Genomic DNA, 21,944 nt, shown 5'->3' with positions numbered 1-21,944 from the left:
ACACCTTTCTGCAAACCACTGTCTATGACATAGATGTGGAAAACACCAAGGTAAATCCTAGAGTTGCAGAGTTGAGGGCCAGGACGCTGAAGTAAACTCCTATGATCTGCTTCATTTGTGCAAGATGTCATGCCAGTGTCAATGCCTTGATTAAGCACTTTAAATTGGTTCATGGTCTTTGTCCCGGAAAAACTCTCAGGTTAAAATGTGCTCAAAGGGGTTGTGCACATGTATATAATAGTTTTTCTGGATTACGAAAGCATCTCACTAAGTGTTCTTTGCGTGACAGTTCAAGTGTTAATGAAAGTTCATCTTCAGCCAGTTCCGTTTCAGTTAGGGATGTAGACCTTTTACCACATGAAAATGTAGCTTGTGAATCTGAACTCCTTCAAAAAAATATAGTAAAAAGTTGTGCGACAATTGTTGCAGAACTGAAAGTTGCTGGGGTAGCAGAGACCACCATTAATAATGTTGTCAACTCTGTTGGGGAAGTTATTGATGACATACAAAACGAAACTCTAGTGTCAGTGAAAAACGGTTTATCTTTACAGGAACCAATGAAAAGTGTTGTGGAATCTCAAATTGATCAGTCATTCCAAAAATTGAAAATCCATTCTTGGCATTCAACTCTGAAAGCAAGAGAATGCAGTACTTTTCTGAGCAATGGGGAAAATTGATCCAGTCGAATATGTCCTTGGGACAAGGTTTGCTACCAGACGTAATACAACAAATGGGTCATTTTCTCAAGTTGTTGTCCGAGATAAGTTTACATATATTCCCATTCTTGAGACTTTGCGGTTCATTTGTAAGCATCCTAATATTAATGACTTTTTAAGTAGAGATTGGGAAAAGAAAGAAACGTTTCTCTATGATATACAGGATGGAGAATTCTTTAAAAGTCATGCCCTTTTCTTGAAGCAAAACCATGCGTTTCAGATCCAGCTCTTTTTTGATGAGTTTGAGTGTTCAAACCCCTTGGGTCCAAGCGTGGAATACACAAGTTAGGAGCCATCTATTTTACGTTGAGAAATATTTCTCCAAAATATAACTCAAATTTACTTGCCATCCATTTGGTTTCATTATTTCACGCACAAGACATCAAAACGTATGGATTTGATAAGATCCTTGAGCCACTGGTCAAGGATATATCTCGTCTTGAAACTGAAGGAGTTCAGATTCCCCTTTATGATCATGCTGTTTACGGAACCATCATTCAAGTTACAGGAGACAACCTTGGTATCCATTCTTTATTTGGTTTTGTAGAATCGTTCAGTGCTCGTTATTGTTGTCGTTTTTGCCTACTTGAGAAGGAAGATTTTCAAACGGAGTTCAGTGAAGATAGCAGTAAGATCTCACTTCGAACCAAAGAACTTCACGCAGAACATTGTGAGGTTATCAAGAGTAACCCTCAACTTCCTTATGTTATGGGCGTGAAAAAGTCGTGCCTTTTAAATTCCTTGCAATATTTTCATACGGCGACAAATTATTCAGTCGATATCATGCACGACATATTTGAAGGGGTTGCCCAATTTGAGATGAAGCTCCTTCTGCAACACTTGGGTCACAATTACACAACACCGGCAGAAATACACAGACGAATTCAGAGTTTCAATTATGGTCGCTTGGAACAGTGCAACAAACCTCCAGGTGTTAATTTAGTTGAGGGTTCTAATGACTTAAGCCTTAATGCTACACAAAGCTGGTGTTTGCTGCGCCACCTCCCGATTATATTCGGGGATCTTGTTTGTTCAAGTGACCAAAACTGGTATCTATTCATTTTACTGCTTCAAATAGTCAGCATAGTTTTGTCTCCAGCCATATCGAGTGGCATAACTATATATTTGAAGCATCTGATTTCTGAACACCACCGTCTATTCAAGTATTTATATCCCCACAAGAAATTATTGCCCAAACATCATTTCTTAATCCACTACCCGACGTCGATGCAGAAACTTGGCCCTTTGATACATAGCTGGTGCATGCGCTACGAAGGAAAACACAATTACTTCAAAAGACAAATAAAAAGTTTTAAAAACATTACAAAAACATTGGCCAAAAAACACCAATGTCATGTGGCATATTTGTGGCAAACATTTAATCCAAATGAATTGAAATTAGGCCCTGGCAAAATGGTCCCCTTGAATAGACTAGAATCCTACACAGAGATCGCTGTTAAGCTCAATGTTCCCGTTTGGACAACGATCTACAATGTAAAATGGATAAAGAGTTTTGGGAATTTGTATCGGCCTGGGCTGGCTGTTTGCATAGGAGTGGAGAATGAGATGCCTGTGTTTCATGTAATCCAGAATATTGTTGTAAGAGATGAGTGTGTTCTTTTTATAACGACTGCTATGAAAACTCTTTATTTAGAGGAACATGTCCATGCTTTCAAGGTTATGCACACCACAGAAGCACCCATTGTTTTGGAATTTAAAGACCTTTTGCACCACAAGTGTTTTGATATTTTAATGTCATGTGGTCTTGATTCAGATTTGTTTATAATCCCTTCTTTTTTCATGTAATGCTTTTTGTGATGATGAGGATAATTTTCTATTGAGAGCAAATATTTGGTGCCAAATAAAAGGACATGTGGAATAATTGATCTTTTGTCATTTTTAACAATCGTACGAGCTTAATATTGAATTGTGCAATTTCTAAATTGGACTCCTTACAGAGAAACAATTACTCAAAATTGAGGAATGTTAACTCTTTTTAAGGGAGTAAATTGCTGTGGAGTAAATTTGTAGTTCCTCTAGTAGGAGTAAAAATAGAGTGAGAGTCATTTGAAATTGTCTCTACATAGAGTGAATTGTACTATTAAAGAGTAGAATTTTTACTCTAAATTGAAGAGAAATTACTCCGATTAAACAACTCTATCGAAAGAGTTAACTTAACTCTTTTTAGAGAGGGACCAAATGTTATCCAAAATAGAGTAAAAATTTCTTCAATTTGAGTAAATTTTACTCTTGTAATTTTACTGTGTAGGAAACATTGAAACAGCATTATTGTTATTATTATTATTATTAATAATAATAATAATAATAATAATGGTATTATTATTATTATTATTTTATACAAAAATGTGTAGCAGTCTAAATGTGCTAGTAAGTGGGCAAAAGGAGTTTAAAATGCTTTACAACTTTTTGGTGAGGGAACACATATTCTCCAAAACTGATATCGATACCACCTCTCTCAACCCATTTAATATTTTTTTATATATCAGGAGAAGAGGGAAAGAGAGGGAAATGGCCAAGGAGGCGACAGAGGGTCAGGTGACCAGAAAGAGAGAGAAGAAGAAGACAGAGGAGGCAACAGAGCAATTGAAGGAGAGAGAGGAGGCGACAGAGGGACAGGTGACCAGAAAGAGAGAGAAGGCGACAGAGCAATTGAAGGAGAGCGAGGAGGCGACAGAGGGTCAGGTGACCAGAGAGAGAGAGAAGAAGGAGACAGAGGAGGTGACAGAGCAATTGAAAGAGAGCGAGGAGGCGACAGAGGGTCAGGTGACCAGAGAGAGAGAGAAGAAGGAGACAGAGGAGGTGACAGAGCAATTGAAGGAGAGCGAGGAGGAGACAGAGGGTCAGGTGACCAGAGAGAGAGAGAAGAAGAAGAAGGAGACAGAGGAGGCGACAAAGGGTCAGATGGCCAAAGTGAGGGAGAGAGAGCACAGAGACAGGCAGCGCAGGAGGCACAGATGACCAGGTAAGAGACCTCAAACAAAATTGTGCATGCCATACACTGTCAGAACACTGACGTTCTGTGAACTGCATACTACTCTGTAGTATTCCATAAGAGTTTAAGGACTGAAACCACTTGATTCTCTACTATAGCACTTGGGGGGTTGTCAAACTCTAGGCATTGTTATAATAATAATATTAATAATAATTCATTTAATTTGTAACATACTCTTAATTCTGAGGAATCCCAGAATCCCAGTTATGGGTTTTAAGTGTAAATAAAACTGTAGATGCCCTTTCAAAAAGTGCTGACTTATCTTGACATTGCTCATTGTGCCTAGTATTTAGTTTTGAATGAGAGATCTTGTGTAATTTGGTTGCTGTGGTTTCCTCACAGAGGGTCACATGATGAGGGCAGCAGTCAGGCAAATGAGCAGGTGAGAACACAAGGGAACATAATTTAGCTGTGAAGAGCATTATTGATCAATACATTCATTTAATAGGATTGTTATTTCAGAGAGTGACAAGTTTTCATGTCATATGTTACAGGATATTGAGCCCCAGGGATTTGATGTTTCAGACATCCTCACCTGCACAAAGCCTGCACAACCTGACCCTAAGCTTATAGTAGTGCAGAAGCGAGATAACTGTGTGTTGTCTTTTCAAGAGAAATGGTTCAAAACTTTTCCTTGGTTACATTACAGTGCCACTTTACAAGGAGTCATATGTTTTCACTGTGCCAAGGTTTTTTTGAATCAGCCAACATATGCAAGCAAGTGTGACCCTGCCTTTGTGAGTGTAGGCTTTAGAAATTGGAAAAAAGCTATCCAGAAGTTCTCACAACATGCAAAAAGTCAGTTGCATATCCATGCCGTGAACATCTATGCACAAAAAGGTAACACTATGCTGCCGTGCTAAGGCAAAAGACCATAACTTCAAGTTTGGTCAAAAATGAGTTTTTGCCGTATTTGGAACCACACGCCTTAGTTTTATCATGTACACAAATATCAAGCCCAAATTCGGTTGTTTTCGGGCAAAAAACAAGATGGTGTTTTGCCGTAAGTTCAAAAGTGCAAGGCGAAACTGAGGCAGAAGCCCGTAACTTCAGATACGCCTTTTTGCCTTCCTCTCACCCTTGTCCTGAGCATTCGAATGAAGTTACTGTGCGCCGCCCCGAAGTTACGGCTCTATGCCTTAGTATGACTGACCAACCGTAACGTCAGATACACCTTTCTGCCTTCTTATCACCCACTCCTGAACATTCCAATGGAGCCACAGTGCACTGCCCCGAAGTTACGGCACTCTGCCTTAGTATGACTGCCATCAAAATATTCCGCGCTGGAGTTACGGTGCACTGTCATACTGTTAAATCACCTCATACACACATAAATAATAAAGTTGTTCTGTACATGCAATACGTGGCTTGCTGTGTTTGGCTTTGTGAAGAGTTTTTACTAGTTCTAGGTTGTGAAGAATGGCATTCTCTCGAGGGAAAATGATGCTGGAGATGGCATTGAAACGTAAATACCAAGATGAAGGTAAGAACATTGGTGTATAAAAAAAAAAAGTTAATCTTGTTAATCTAATCTTACTTTATGTAGCAGTGATGAACAGGTAGCGTTAGCGAAGAAGCAAATGTTATCATACTCGGCTAACCTACTTTACAAACTAGACTTAATGTACACCACACACAATAAGTGTCATCTTCCCCGTTATCAAGCGATGTATTAGGGTATATTACGCGATGTTTCAATTCCTAGCCCATGAAACCAGTTTATGAAATACACTATATTTTGTCGGTCAATGACAGTCCACTGACGGCAAGCTAAGGAATTGCTGTTGCAATGACGAACACACACACACACACACACACACACACACACACACACACACACACACACACACACACACACACACACACACACACACACACACACACACACACACACACACACACACACACACACACACACACACCACCAACAACACCGGCAGCAGCATTAAATCCACCACGAGCTTTTTAAAACTTTCTGCCGGATAGTTATGGGCTATGTGGGAAAGTCGAGGCTAGTCGAAGCCAGCAAAAGGTCGATACTGATTTGCAGTGCATCATGGCGTTAAGGGTGCTTTGATCCACAGCCCGGTAATATGAGGATATAGCCTACCTGAAATGAAATGTGCATGGCCTGACAATGACAGAAGGGCTTATCTGACCGCAAAGCAAACTGCTAGTTGAAGCCATGACAAAACGACACACACATGCACACAACCAGCAGGGAATATAGTAAACCAATGCCTACCTTTGGACGCTGATTTAAATCCATGGTAAACAATCGACAAGAGGGGGAAATCCATTAAATCCACCACGAGTGATTCACTTGCACTGACCAGCAAATTAGTGTGCGGTCTGTACGTGGTATAAATAATGTTGACTAAGCGAATGCAACTTCCTTAACTGGATGTCACCCACGTTTGAATTCGCAACAAAAGTAAACAAAATTGGTCATTGGATGGATCTGATCATGTGACTCACAGAAGCTGGGAATCAACTGCGGTTTTTTGCCTGATGCACTGTGATTGGATTAGGCCATTGACATGGGATTTAACCCTTTGCCGTCCCTAAATTATGCTTTCCACAGGCTACTATCTACTCAGTTGTATCTACTCAGTTAATATAAGTATACACACACGTCTGATGTCAGGTGGTCAGCGGCATCTAATGCCCATGATTTAATCAGTAATTGGTTGATATGCTACATTGAATATGCCTTGTTCACTAAAAACAAACAAGAAAATCCATAGCCTAGTGGCAATGTCGCCCTGAACGTGCTACTGTGACACACACACACACACACACACACACACACACACACTGAATTATCATATTAAGCACATACTGTACAACAATGAACTTGTCAATTGTCAATTGTCACATTAAACACATAAAACGTCCATGTCAATCCTTTGGGGTGGGTGCAGTGTGTGTGTGTGTGTGTGTGTGTGTGTGTGTGTGTGTGAGAGAGAGAGAGAGAGAGAGAACGAGAGAGTGAGCGTGTGTGTGTGTGTGTGTGTGTGTGTATGTGTGAGAGAGAGAGAACGAGAGAGTGAGCGTGTGTGTGTGTGTGAGTCCAATAATGTCAACTATCGATCCATCCTCTAAGTTAATGAATTTATTTTCAGATGATAAACACAGATTTTGAAGACTTGAATGAGTTATACGACTCTACATCAGAGAGTGGCGATGAGTATGTGCCAGATTCCACGTCTGAAAGTGACGAAAGTGATGTCAGCATTTCAACAACTGAAAGGAAACAAAGGTGGCCAGTGGGTGAATTATTTTCTGACTCTGAAGTGGTGACTCCAGTATGTGACTCCACAACAGTAGGTGACTCCACAACAGTAGGTGACTCCACGACACCAGACCTTGAAAACTTGAGAACAAACATCAGTACATGTGATGTCAGTACAGACGAAGAACCCTGCTCAAGTCAAGATGCAACTGACACCATACTTGTGCAAGCTTCACAAAAGAGGCATGGAAAAAGAGTTTACAACAAACGACAGTATTGCTTATATTGCAAAAAAGCAAATGCAAAAATGGCCAGACATCTAGAACGTGCACACCACGATAAAGTTGATGTGGCTCAAGCTATAAGTTTACCAAAGGGTTCCTTGGAGAGAAGAAAACTGCTTGACTATATTCGCAACAGAGGCAACTATGCCCACAACGCTGCTGTGCTGGAGTCAGGGAGAGGAGAGTTGGTTCCATTCACGGCTCTACAGTGCGCCAATTTCACTCGCATTTGCGAGTGAATATTTCAGCGTGCGAACGAGAAAAACAAAACAGGAGCACGCGTGCGAGTGACTTCTCCGGCACTTTTATTTTTTTTATTTCGTGCTCTGCAGGAGCGCTGATATGAGCGTACAACGTCACTCTGACTTTTCACCAAACTGTAATTCACTCTGCATTCTTCGTGCATGGTTTTTTGTTTATATGTTGCTTGGCAACAGTCCGCTCAGCGGAGATCTATTTTTGCTTAGATTGCTGCTCGAGCGCCTCTCGCTGTATGTGATAGCTCGAGCGCGGCGCGCCTCCCGCTGTATGTGATATTGCTGCTCGAGCGCCTCTCGCTGTATGTGATATTGCACATCTCAACACCGCTAACTACTAAGCTAAAACAAATATGCAAAGCATAACTGCGTTTTTCAAAAAGAATGATGGGAAAACACAAACAAACAGAGGAAGAGAGGAAGATGAAGAAATCGCCAGGAAGAAGGTTAGAGTGGAGAAAGTTACTGTAGTCGATAAAGTCTACAAATTCAACCCCGACTGGTTGAAGGATTTCGGTTGGCTACTTTATGATGCCGAGAACATGAAAATGTTCTGTAAATTTTGTAAGGAAGCCCCATCGGCAATGGCAGGCTCTTCTCTGTTTAGAACCGGGAACCCTAATCTAAAACGGGATGCTGTGGTAAAACACAGCGAGTCCGTTCGGCATTCTCGATGTCGCGATGTATATATAAATCGCACCCAGCCCAATAACCCAGGCACGGTGGAAGCCGCCGTTGGCAGACAATTGGCTATCTCTAATCAGGACACGCTCCGGCAGCTGAAGGTTAAATTTAACATAGCGTATGTGATCGCAAAGGAAGAGATAGCCTTCACTAAATTTGGACCGATGATTGCCCTTCACCATAAAAATGGATTAAACATCAATCCCACATATGACAATGATGTGAGATGTGCTGAGATGGTCGGTCAAATAGCGGAAGGCATCAAAGACACTCTCGCTGCCCAGCTACAAGCGGCCCGTTACCTCGCAGTCCTGATAGATGGCGATACGGACATATCAAACACGGAGTGTGAGATTGTGTATGTGCGCTTCGTGGAGGATGGCAGACCGGTGACCCGCCTCGTCGGCCAACAGGCTCTCTTACACGCTCATGCGCAAGGTGAGTGGCTTGCGCACTCATAGAAAAAATTCTATGTTTTTTATATTAATCACACAGCCCCACAATTTATCTTCTTCACCAATCGTATAGGCCTAGCTCTCCTAGTTATTCTGAAATGCAATGATGATTGGTGGTGGTGTGTGGGTGCGTGTGTGTGTTTATAATGTAAACGTGTATATTTATATTAAGTTTAGGTATTTATTGGTGGTGTATTATATAAAGTCCAATGGTAAAGGGGAAAAAATAATAATATAAAACAAGGGGACTGAAATGTGAATGTCATGTCTACAACAATAGTTAGGCCTATAGGCTAACATTATCAATGAAATTAATGCAAAATTACTTACACAGAATATGAATATGTGGACAATTGCTTGTTAAAAAAAAGGCTACTTTAAGGAATTTAACACTGGGTTTTTTTACTTAAGGTGTCCTGGCTGGAACCAATGCAGCATTTGATGCTCTTGGACGTGGTACATGCGACTGGAAGGCCAAGTGTGTCGCATTTGGTGCAGATGGTGCTAAAGTCAACATGGGTGTGCATAGGGGAGTGAGTGCTCTACTCAAACAGGCAGCCGGACAGCATGTAATTCCCATTCATTGCATGCCTCACAGGTGAATGTACATACATTGTGCCCTAACTATATTACAGAATGTCATGGTTGATTGTATGCATTTGTCCATTAGTAATAGGCTACTGCTATAAGATTTGTCTGTGTTTGTTGTTAATGTCTAGGTTGGAGTTGGCCATTCTCAACCTGCAGCGCAATGAGACAATGGTGGCCAAAGTCTATGACCTTCTCCATCTTGTGTGGAAGACGTACCACCAGAGCCCTAAATCCAGGCGTGAGCTGAACCTGATTGGAAAAGAGCTAGGTGTGAGGGTCTGCTCTCCTTCGAGCGTGAAAGGGACGAGGTGGATTCCCCATGTACACCGGGCACTGAGTGTGTTCCTTCGTGCAGCAAAAGAAGGGAGTCTGTCAACTGACAGTGGTCAGTATTCGGCTGTTTTGCGCCACATGGACCACCTTGCCTCCTCAGCAGCCAGTGCTGAAATTCAAGGGCGTGCAAAGAAGGTACGTTTTACAAAACCATAGTACACATTGCTTATGAAAGTGACCTGATTTATTTTGAGATATATCACTTAAAATCTAAACAAGGTATTTTTTCTGACTGCCCCTGTTCAGATTAGGAAGGGAATGCACGAGATTAACTTCTGCGCATTTAGCCATTTCCTGGCTGACGTGTTTAATGAACTGGCCTCGCTCAGTTGCGTTCTGCAGAAGAACGACCTCATTCTTCCTCAAGCCATCTCAGCGCTGAGAAAGACAGTGATGGTGTTGCAGGCTATGCAGGAAACACCGCAAAGAGGGGGCAAGCTATGTCAGTTCATGGAATGTCTACAAGGGCAGGAAGAGATCTCATTTCAGGTTTGTTAGGGATACAGGATAGTGAGTGTAGTACAACAGCTTAATCAGAATGAATCCATTACTACTCTTTTGTAATCAACTCACATGTCTTTTACATGTCTGTGTGAAATATTCTGTAGGTTGAATGTACATGTTGTGTGCACAAGCTACTGGATGCTATAACTAGGTATGTTCTGTTCTTTTTCCATAATTTTTTCTTAAAGGGTGTACCACTCTCGGGAGATGTCACAGGAATGCAGCAGAGGCTACAGAGAAACATCACCTCTGTCATCACCACCACTGTGGAAGCCATTAACACCAGATTCGGCAGTCTCATTAATGAGGACTCCGAAGACTACTCTGCAGTGAATTGCATGAAAATCTTTCATCACGACACCTGGCCTGAGAATACCAATGAACTGGTTGATTATGGAAACGATCAGTTGGAGGCCCTAATGGAGCATTTTCGTCATGTCCTTACAAGGCACGTTGCTGTCTAATATCATGGATTTGATTGGTTACCAGATTATGAAACAGATGAGTGACAAGCCTATGTTTTTCTCTCTCTAGCTCTGGATGCCAGATGGATGCTTTGCCAGGGGAATGGCAGAGTTTGAAGACCCTTGTCAGCTACACGTTTAAGGACAAGTCCTACAGCAGCTTATGGCAAACAGTTTCAACCAAAGAGCCATACAGAACTGACTACAAGGTAACATACACTTCAGCACTTAAATGGAAGGTTGTACTTTAATTGTAATGAGGTATTTCTGGTATGTAGTTATTTCTTTTGATCAGTTACTATGAGTCCCTTTTAAATTACTCTTACAGAACATCCTACACCTTGTGGACATACTGTTGGTCCTCCCAATTTCTTCTGCACAGTGTGAGCGGGGCTTCTCTGCGCAGAAACGCCTCAAAAGCTCTTTGAGGAGCTGCTTGCATGTCTCCACCACAGAGGATCTTATCAGGATCACTACAGAGGGCCCCTCACTTGAATTATTTGATCCCACTAAATGTGCCGAAAACTGGCTGTCAGCTGGAAAAAGGTCACGTCGACCCAACTACAAGTCATGGCCAAGTGATTCCGAGTCCGACATGATTTTTGTGTAGCCTAAATGTGATCTTTTCTATTTATCTTTTTAGTAAATTGGTGCTGTTTTGTGTAGCCTAAATGTAATCTTGTCTATTTGTATTAATTTAGTTTTAGTAAGTTGGTGCTGTTGGTGCGGTTGGTGTGTGCAATTTCTGCACCCTAATAAATGTTCTGAACAAAAACCTGTTGTGCCCCCGTTTTTTTTTTTCTGTGCTCCTAAATTTTGTAACTTAGGGGCACGAGTGCTCCTGAAAAAAAAAGTTAGCGTAGAGCCCTGGTTCCATTTAAACGCCCGAATAAAGATGCACAGGGGAAGGATTTCATGCATTGTGCATACTGCCAAGCTCTTTTCACACGAAAAGTCCTGTGGCGACATATGCGAATTTGCAAACTTAAGCCTTCATCGATACCTGTCAAACCAGGAAAAAATCGTGTTCAGTCTATGTGTACATTCATGCAGCCTGTGCCATCACACATCGGGAAACAGATGTGGGGAGTTATCAGTGCCATGGTTGCTGATCCGATCACTGATGCTGTGAAAAATGACAATGTCATCATCCATGTTGGGCAGCACCTGTTGAACAAGGGTGGGATGTCAGCCAAGAATCAACAGTGTGTGCGTGACAAAATGCGAGAAATGGGAAGACTGGTTCATAATGCCAGAAAAGTTACCCCCTTAAAAACAGTGGAGGATTTCATAAATCCAAAGAATTACTTGCAGGTGATCAAAGCTGTCAAGGTGACTTGTGGCTATGACAGTGATTCTCACAAATTCACAATACCATCACTTGCCAAGAAAATTGGCCATACATTGGTCAAAGTCAGCAAACTCCTAAAAGCTCAGGGCTTGATCATGAACAACCATGAACTTGTGAAAAATGCCACTGAGTTTCAGGAAGTCCACAACGAAAGGTGGAATGAAATGATTTCTGCGACAGCACTACGTAACCTCAATGAAGCAAAGTGGAATGTTCCCACTCTGATGCCGTTCACAGAAGATGTGCAGAGACTGCACCAGTTTCTCAGTCAAAAGCAAGAGGAGTACTGCAAAGAACTCTCTGAAAGTCCTTCCACAAAGACCTGGATAGACTTGGCAAAGGTGTGCTTAGCACAGATCATCCTCTTTAACCGTCGCAGGGAAGGAGAAGTGGCAAGCATGCCCTTGTCTGCATTTTTGTCAAGAGACAAGTCTGATCATCACCAGGATTTGGACTGGGCACTGTCAGAAGTAGAGAAAAGACTCTGCAAACATTTCACAAGGATTGTGATCAGGGGAAAAAGAGGTAGACCGGTTCCTATTCTTGTGACTCAGAAAATGCTCAGTGCACTGGAACTCCTGGTTTCAGAGAGAGAGGCTTGTGAGGTACTCAAAGAGAATTGCTACATGTTTGCAAGGCCAGCTGCTAAAACGCATCTCCGTGGTTCGGACTGCCTCCGTGCTTTTGCAGTAGCATGTGGTGCAAAGTGTCCCAAGGCACTGACCTCCACCAGGCTGCGGAAACATGCTGCAACACTCTCAACGGTTCTCAACATGACGGATACAGAGATGGACCAGTTGGCTAACTTTCTTGGGCATGACATTAGAGTCCATCGTGAGTTTTATCGACTACCTGAGAAAACACTGCAGCTTGCCAAGGTTAGCAAGCTTCTCATGGCCCTTGAGCAAGGAAGATTGGCTGAGTTCCATGGCCAAAACCTGGATGAAATCACAATAGGGCCAGATGGTATGTTGTTTTGTCATTTTTCTTTTGTCCATCATGCTTTTGTTTATATTTGCTAATCAAGTTTTTTATATCTCCTCTAGACATGGTCATTTGTCCTGTTGAGACTGATGAGACAGCTAAAACCAGGGGACGACACTATTCATCTCAAGGTATATATTCATTTATCTCAAAAGAAGTGTTTACTGTGTGTGTTTCTCAATGTCCTGTAATCTTTGTCTTTGGCAGAAGAGACTCTTCCACTGACAGAAGAAGAAGGCCCCCCACTGACAGAGGAAGAAGGCCCCCCACCAACACGCAAGAGAGATACACCATCAGCAGCAGAAGATGACCGTGTCGGAGCCGCAACACCTGTTGAAGGTTGTTTTTTTAATTCCTTCTTTGATTTTAGCAGAATAAGTACAATGGACACCAGAAAATTACAAAAAATATCTCAGACATGGCCTTCTCTTCATCAGAAAACAGCAGCCCAACTATCATAAAGGTGAATATAGCTTTGGCCACTGTAACTGTAAGCCTGAATGCATTAAACAATGGCTGGGTAGACAGTGAAAAATATCTGATACTGCTGGTTCTGTAATTCTGAACATCGACGTGTCCCTGAATCGAGATCGAGGGTCCATTTTCGATTAATTGCCCAGCCCTACTGGTACCTGGATGTACTTTTTTTTTTTTTTTTTTTTTTTTTTACCTGCTCCTTCAGGTTTCCACAAAAGCAGCCTCGTACTTTATAAAAAGTGACCTCGACACATTGCAGACACTGATTGGTTCCGAGTTTTGTCACAGACAATAACCACGCACGGGGTAAAAGTGTCTAGGCGTCAGTTGCAGCAGCCAAAAAGGGCACGCCATGCTCTTTGGGGGAGCTACAAACCTTCATGTTGCTCACTTGCGAAACGACAGAAAGGCTGGATGACTCCACTCATATCTAGCAAGTGGACCAGCAGCTTTATGGAAGTCCTGTGCGTCATCCAGGGGGTACTATTTTTGCAGTGGAAACTGTCCCCCCAAAAGGTACCAGCTTCCAAAAGCGAGTAGAGCCAATACCGCGAGTGGGAACGTGGCTTAAAGGAGAGATTGAAAGGGATAAGATGTGACTTAAATAATAGAGAAATTACAACATCAGAAATTAAGTCCACATCTTTCAATCTCATCAAGCATACAATGAGTCCCGCTGCACAAAGGCATTTCCTCTCATGTTTGTTTCCTTGTCTGTATATCTAACAAATATATCATTCATCTATTTCATAGAATCATCAGCAGAGGTGAGGAATGCAGTCCCATCAGTGAGCAAGAGGAGCAAGCCACTTTCTGGAGATGATGACCGGCTCACAGCTGTGATGTCTGTCAAAGGTGATTTAAATCTTTTTTTTTTTCATTACAAATCAGATCAACTCAAATGTGAATTGCAACAGCAGTACGCTCGCAGTGCCACTGCTTAAAGCTAATGGGTCTGGTGATGTTCCATGGTGGCATAAATCACTGGGTGCCAGAACACAGTAATAATCTCTGAACATCGATGATCTTGTGTGAAATGGTGACTGAACCATGTACAGTCCTTTGTGTGGTCAGGTAAACAAGATATGTACTACATAAGTGTAAGGTCTATGTGTTGACATTTTTTTCACCCACTCACAGGTAAAGCTCCCAGGAAAAGAAAACCATGGCAGGACGAAGAGGTAAAAGCCGTTGAAAAGCATATGAAGCGGTTCATCACTTCATGCATCGTCCCTTCAAAGAGAGACTGTGAAAAGTGTCTAAGAGCTGAGCCAGCAGCTCTCAATAATCGGGATTGGCAAATGTTAAAATATTATGTATACAACCGCATCACAGCGTACAAAAAGAAAGTCCAGCATTCCTAATGTTTAAAAAAAGGCTGATTCTGCTAGTTTTGTGAGCAGTGCTTTGCTTATGTCTTATGTTATGGTTATTTTCACTGTTTTTCTTAGCTTGATACTTGAAAGCTTAAAGTTGGGGCCAACGTGGCAGGCCATCTGTTTATTAAACAGTGACAATTATTTCAATTGATCTGGAGTTGGTCCTTATTGATAGTCATTACAAAGAACTACATCACTCAATGATGGTTTGAAGCAATATCACATGAAGAGGTCATTATGTGCTAAATACTACTGTATTATTATTCTGTGCTATTGCCATTATACAGCGCTTAAAAGAGTGGACGGAAATGCAGATAAAGAATTAGGACAGAAAAGATTTAAGTATTTTATTTTATGACAAACAAAAAGGTACAACCATTGGTTACTTGACGTGGCTCCATCTTTTCCTGGAGCCTCCATTTGCCCAGTAGCTCCTCCTTGCTCTCTAAGCCCTGCAAGACAGTCTTATTTGTTTACTGTTCTAATAAGAATTCACTAATTGACATTATGACTTCAATTAGTCCTTCATCCAACAGTCCTTCATCCAACAGCTTCAATGTGGTGATGGCCATGAGGCTGTGGTTGTTGCGAACAGCTGCCTTCTTGCTTTTTTGTACAACCTTGGAAGCATCTTTGCAGTGGACCACGCACCATCATGCCAGTTGTGAGGTACAAGGTTCTTGCGTCAAGTGAAAGGTTGCACAGTAGTTTTTTTTTCAGGGAAGTGACTGATGAGATGCCTGACTCTCCTACATGGCACCTCTTCCATTTTTTGTCCTCCTGATGTGTCCTTGCAGTTTTTAGTTGATTAAATGTACTAATTTATGGTTTGAGTATGGCATATTAAAATCAAAAGTAAATTTAAGATTTTTTTAATGATAATAACTGATAATAATAACATGATGGACATTCAAGTATGAAGGTGTGAATTATGTAAATTATTTGCAAATTCATGCAAATTCGGTCCCCTATCAACACATTGACTTGATTTTTCAGTGGTCCCCATATATGATGGGGAAAACATTTTAATGGAAATTTGCAGGTTTTTTATAGGCTAACTAAACAGTAGTGAGTGTGCTGAATTTTTTTCACACCTCTAGCACCTCTAGAAAGGGTGGTCCCCACCAGTGATGATTAAAAAGTTGGTCCCCAGTAGCCATGAATACCAGTATGTGTGTGTGTGTGTGTGTGTGTGTGTGTGTGTGTGTGATGTGTGTTTTGGATAATCTGTTTTTATAGGCTGTTTTTATAAGTATTGGACATTTTTTCTTGCTCCGTTACAAAGAAGAGTGTTCATACATTGTGCTCAAAAGCTTGTTTGATGGTGAACACTGTAAATAAACATGATTATTGAAATTGTTGTCAGAAACCTTTACTTTAAGTTACACATACAGACAAGTAATTTCAATTATTTCAGTCAGATACATAAATACAGTATATGACACTGAGGTCGGTCAGAGAGTTTGTGTCAGTAATGTGACTACCCGTGTTGAAATACAAAAAAAATATGATAAATGTGAAGTCACATTATGATAATCATGGTATTGGTAATTGTGATAAATGAAATAGTATTACTATTGATTAATTAATAGGGTCATTATTCCATTGTTATCATACCACTGAGCTTTAACATAGAAGTTACTGCCTTCTGCCTTAGTATGACAAATCAACATTCCGAAGGCAATGCTAAGGCAGAACACAGTAACTTCCAAAAAAGGTCAAAGGTCAAATTTGAGTTAATTTTTTTCTCAATGAATAGATTAAGACAGGCATACACTACAAACTGTGAAAATTACAACATTGTAGCTATAACCACATTGTGTGGACATTAGGATAACTTTAAAGCCATTTTTTTCAGTTTCACACTCTGGTGAGTTACTGCCTTTTGCCTTAGCAGGGCAGTATAGCTTCACAGCTTTCTTCAGCTGTTGCCAGACAACAGGAGGAAGCAAGGTATGGATTGATGAAGATTGTAGGCTCAATCAAATACTTAGCTAGGCAAGGTTTACCGCTACGAGGTCATGTGGAAGAGAAGGGTAATCTATCCCAACATCTGAAAGAAAAGGCAGAGGATGACCCTGCTTTTCAGAAGTGGTTAGAGACACGCAAGCAGGATTACACAAGTCCTCTCATTCAAAATGAGGTACTAGGCATAATGAGCAAAGACATTATAAGAGGAATAGCTGACACTATTAGATGCCTCCCAGTCACACAGTTTGCCTTGATTGTTGATGGGACACAAGACATATCAGGTCAAGAACAAGAATCTGTATGTCTTCGTTATGTGGATCATGACTTAAATCCTCATGAGGAATTCATTGGGATGTATTCAGTGCATGAGACCACAGGAGAATCTCTTGCAAATGTAGTATTAGATGTTATCTGCAGACTAAATTTGCCATTGTCAGCTCTGCGTGGGCAGACATATGATGGCGCAGCAAATATGTCTGGCAAATATTCTGGAACACAGGCTCACATTAGGAAGAAACAACCACTTGCTTTGTATGTGCACTGTGGAGCACACTGTGTTAATTTGATAGCACAGAAGGCATGCACAGCTTCTATAGTTGTGCGAGATGCCCTTGACTGGGTTCATCAATTAGGAGTTTTGTGTGGACAGTCTGGCAAATTCAAACATATGTTTCATACGATAGCGATATCTGACCACGGAACCTCAAGTGCCCTGAAACCACTTTGTGCAACTAGGTCAGGGGTCGGCAACCTGCGGCTCCAGGGCCGCATGCGGCTCTTCAGCCCCTCTGTTGCGGCTCCCTGAGGCTTTGACAAAAAATAACATGGAAATAAATGTCGTGTTTTTAAAGAAACATATATTCACGTGAGAACAACTGCTTAACTTTAACTTTATTAGCACAACTCGTCCATAACTTTACTCAGCCAGAGAACCCTGATCCCCTCACGGGTTGCCATGCATCACCTATCTTCTCCTGGGTCCTAAGTCCCTACATGTAAGGCTTCTTGTTGTTATCAATCAAGCATACCTTGAACATATGTGTACAAACATACATTTCTAACAAATACCACAATAAATAATTATTTTTATTTTATTTTTCTGCACAGTGGACAATCTTTCAAAGGGAACACCTCTTATATTGGAATTTGAGGTGATACTGTGTCACTGAAAATAAAAAAATGTTTTAATATTTTGTCAACTAAAATGTGCGTGACATCCTATTACGTCGCTGTCAAGCGCCTTTCCCTGCAGGTGGCTAATCATGATTTGCAGACCCCTGCCCTTGGTAAACTATCATTGGAGAAATCCAAAAAAAGAAAAGTCACGGAGGAAAATAACGTTTAATTCTGCGTGGACTTATTCATTTGCTTTCACTGCCAACGATTCTGGCTTACCTGTATGCTTGATATGTGGCGAGAAATTAGTAAACAACAAAAAATGTAATGTTGAAAGACACTTCCAGAACAAGCGCACACAGCATTTGCTGAAAAGTATCAAGCTGGAGATGAGCGAAAAAGAGCGATTTCTCAACTGCTGCAGCAAACTGAGCAAAGTCAATATACTTTCACGAAGGCCTACACATGCCAGTGTATTTTATTTCTCCTCTTCATAAGAGTTTGATATTGTTATAACAGGTAAAATAGCCCTGTGATAGGCTGGCGAACTGTCCAGGGTGAACCCTGACTTCGCCCATTGACAGCTGGGATCGGCTCCAGCACCCCCGCGACCCTTAACTGGATAAGCGGTTACGGACCCATGGAGGTAAAATAGCAATAAAATGTCAAGAATTGTCTTTATTCTTGTTCTATAATTTCATAAATACAACAAACTATAGTTTTTGTATATATAATATAACTATATATAAAACTTTATAGGCTGTGGTATCAAATAGCTTTTGCGGCTCCAGACAAATTTTATTTGGTGGAAAATAGGGCAAAATGGCTCTTTGGATAGTAAAGGTTGCTGACCCCTGAACTAGGTGGACCGTCAGACACGGTGCCATCCATTCTGTTTTAACACAGTATGACTCAATCCTCACTGCCTTAGAGGAAATGGCAGGGACTAACTCCCACTCCCACTGCAAATGGTCTATTTCAGCAGTTTATGAGAGGCAGCACTGTAGTTGGTCTTGTGATGGCACAAGCAGTTATTGGAGAGCTAGAGTGTCTCAACAGGTCTCTTCAGAGAAGGACAGAGACTGTTTCTGGTATGCGGGCTGCTGTTTGTAAGGTTCAGTCTACTCTCAATGGCAAGAGGAGTGATGAGGCCTTCCAACACCTTTTTGAGAGGGCATCTACAGTTGTGAATTCTGTAGACTTAGAACCCATAACAATGCCAAGAGTTCGACAACCACCCAAGTGCTATGGAGAATCAAGTGGATTCAGTCCTAAAACTCCTATAGAATATTACAGAGTTGAGTTTTATAAGGTACTTGACACCATTCACACACAGTTCACTGAACGTTTCCAGCAGGGTGGTCTTCTTACCCTCCAAAAGCTGGAGAACACCTTGCTTTCTGGAAATATTGATCCGGTGGTTCATGACTACCCAGAAATTAATGCCCAGCTGCTGGAAATCCAGCTACCGATGTTCAAACACAATTACATGTACCGTTCCTGTGGAGAGGCTACACACATTATCAGAGAGTTGCCAGCAGAGGTGCGAGGATTATTTACCGAAGTCGAAACTCTGATGAGATTACTCCTTGTGGTACCAGTCTCGTCCTCTGAGGCAGAGAGGAGCTTTAGTGCTCTTCGACGATTAAAAACTTGGTTACGCACAAGTATGTCACAGCAGAGGCTGAACCATGTTGCAGTGTGCAACATCCATCAGGACAAATTGGACCTCTTAACTAAGAAGTCAATTTGTGCACAGTTCATTTCTTTTACACCAAGACGCAAACAGGTGTTTGGTGCTTTTATGTGAAATGCTTTTATACTTCTTTTGTATTTACCTGCTTTTGTTTAGATGTTGATAGTTTGAGCTGGTGATGCCCGACAATATGTTTATTGAATTGTGCATTTGTATTGAATTGTGTGAATTTGCTGGATGTAGGTGTCAATAATACAGTGATGCAATTGATTAATCTTTAAGTTCTTGCGTGTTTTTTTCATAAGATAGACACACACAAAATCAATTAAGTGGAAGCTGCCACTGCTGACTAATGCTTAAACACTGAATTTTACTACTGTGTCATTATGGCATAAATAGTCAAAAAGAAGCCAAAATCAGTAAAGGTATCGCAATGTATTTCTAATACAGGAACGGCAAATTGGCATGTTACCTTTTACACAAGAAGATGATTGATTAAATAAATAAATAAATATGCCGCGAGTTTAACCCCCCCAATGGTAGACCCAAAGTTACGCCCTTGCTTACACACACACACACACACACACACCCAAAGTCCTGTGCTACTTCCACACATACACACACACACACACAAAATGTCCTGTGCTACTTACACACACACCCACATACCCAAACACTTACACAACCACACACACACACACACACACACAACACAAATAATAATAATACAAATAATTTGGAGGTGTGGATGTTAGCCTTTCCACTTTTAAAGCAAACTATGTCATTGTGAATTATACTAGTGTTGTACATTATTTGATTTGAATGACAGCAGTTTGCCTAATTTTCAGCCTAATTAGTTTTCATACCAATCATTTATATATTACTTTTCATATATCAGTGTACAGTGTTATAAAACTATGCCCATGCTGTTCTCATAACTGAAATCATTTACTTAATTACATTGTTTTGGAATTGTTTCTTGGGTAAGTAACATAGTTATTTTTCAGTGAGCAGTACTTGAGAGGTATGTTGAATGCAGTACTGTGCTGTATATCTTTGATATGTTGACACTGTAGCATGAGTAGTCATTGAGTCATGAGTTGCTGTGTTTGAAATGAGTGTCTTTCCCATGTGGTGAGCCAATTATTGTGTCCGATGAGATATAGTGCGAGTAGACACCACGCATTATCCTTTGTCACAACATGTGAAGCCTTGTGTTACGCACTTGTTAGGCAAGTGAGATGCTCAATAAAGCGTAAAAAGATGAAAATGACTTGATTTTACTTTCAATTCCTTTTACATTCTCCAAGGTATTAACATAAACATTTTTCATAACTCCATGTAGGACATTTCTATACATAAATGTACTGTAAGCACCGTGGCAGTAGTAATGCAATATTTAGAAAATTTACTCTTGTACTCATGATACTCAAGTACTTTTAAAAACAAGTACTTTAGTACTTTTACTTAAGTAGACATCTGACTGTAGTACTTTTACTTGTACTTGAGTAAAATTTAGCAAGGGGTATCTGTACTTTTACTCAAGTAAGGAATCTGTGTACTCTGTCCGCCTCTGGTCGTGCAGGACCTGTTTGAACATCACATCAACAGGGAGTCTTGGGACCCGACCAAACATGAGGTAAAAAGGCGCGTACCCAGTTGTCTCATGCACCGTCGCATTGTATGCAAATGTCAGGGTCTGGATTTGCTGGGGCCACTTGGCCTTCTCTCTCAGCGGCAGCGAACGGAGCATATTCCCCAGAGTCCTGTTAAATCTCTCAGTTCCTCCGTTCCCCATGGGGTGATAAGCTGTAGTGTGCGACTTGGAGACTCCCGATAGCCGAAGCAACTCTGCAATGAGCTCACTCTCAAAGTTGGCTCCTTGATCTGTGTGGATGCGCTCTGGAAACCCATACACACAGAAAACATTGTCCCATAACTTCTTAGCAACCTGCTTCGCCTGTTGGTTTGTGCAGGGAAAGGCGTGAGCCAACTTTGTGAAATGATCTGTCAAGACAAGAACATCCACGGAGCGCTGCTTGCTATCTTCTGCACTCCAGAAATCCAAACACACCAGTTCCATAGGATTAGATGTCCTGATACTTTCAAGCGGAGCTCTGGCAGAAGGATCTGGTGTCTTGGCCAGGATGCACCTCTGACAGCACTTGACATAGCCTTTAATCTGACGCTCCATTCCAGGCCAAAAGAAGCGCTGTCTCGCGAGGTGAATTGTTCTCGCCTGCCCCTGATGACCGGCCAAGTCATGCACACCACGCAAGGCCTTCTCCACCAGGCTCCGGGGCAAGACAAACTGGTGTCTCTTCTGCTTGCTCATGGAATCCTTAGCGACTCTGTAGAGCACTCCATCAACGACTTTAAGTCTCTCCCACTGTCTGATAAGGACCAAGGCACTTGAGTCCAAACCATCCCTCTC

General features: G+C 41.4%; 2 protein-coding genes across 2 annotated transcripts; both read left to right on the top strand.

The window, feature by feature from the left end:
* Positions 1 to 8,337: 8,337 nt before the first annotated feature.
* LOC129102194 (zinc finger protein 862-like) lies at positions 8,338 to 11,276 on the top strand. The gene is made up of 6 exons (XM_054612220.1): positions 8,338 to 8,627; positions 9,056 to 9,242; positions 9,364 to 9,703; positions 10,261 to 10,520; positions 10,607 to 10,745; positions 10,865 to 11,276. Exons 1-6 carry the CDS (start codon positions 8,354 to 8,356, stop codon positions 11,144 to 11,146), a joined length of 1,482 nt encoding a protein of 493 aa, XP_054468195.1. The 5' UTR covers positions 8,338 to 8,353; the 3' UTR covers positions 11,147 to 11,276.
* Positions 11,277 to 11,583: 307 nt separating this feature from the next.
* On the top strand, positions 11,584 to 14,712 carry LOC129102798 (uncharacterized). The gene is made up of 5 exons (XM_054613067.1): positions 11,584 to 12,853; positions 12,934 to 13,002; positions 13,079 to 13,210; positions 14,102 to 14,203; positions 14,489 to 14,712. Exons 1-5 carry the CDS (start codon positions 11,584 to 11,586, stop codon positions 14,710 to 14,712), a joined length of 1,797 nt encoding a protein of 598 aa, XP_054469042.1.
* Positions 14,713 to 21,944: the final 7,232 nt, after the last annotated feature.

This window comes from Anoplopoma fimbria, chromosome 14 (genome assembly GCF_027596085.1).
Source record: "Anoplopoma fimbria isolate UVic2021 breed Golden Eagle Sablefish chromosome 14, Afim_UVic_2022, whole genome shotgun sequence".
NCBI lineage: Eukaryota > Metazoa > Chordata > Actinopteri > Perciformes > Anoplopomatidae > Anoplopoma > Anoplopoma fimbria.
Note: the sequence above shows the minus strand (reverse complement) of the source record. Positions and strands in the feature narration are given on the sequence as shown.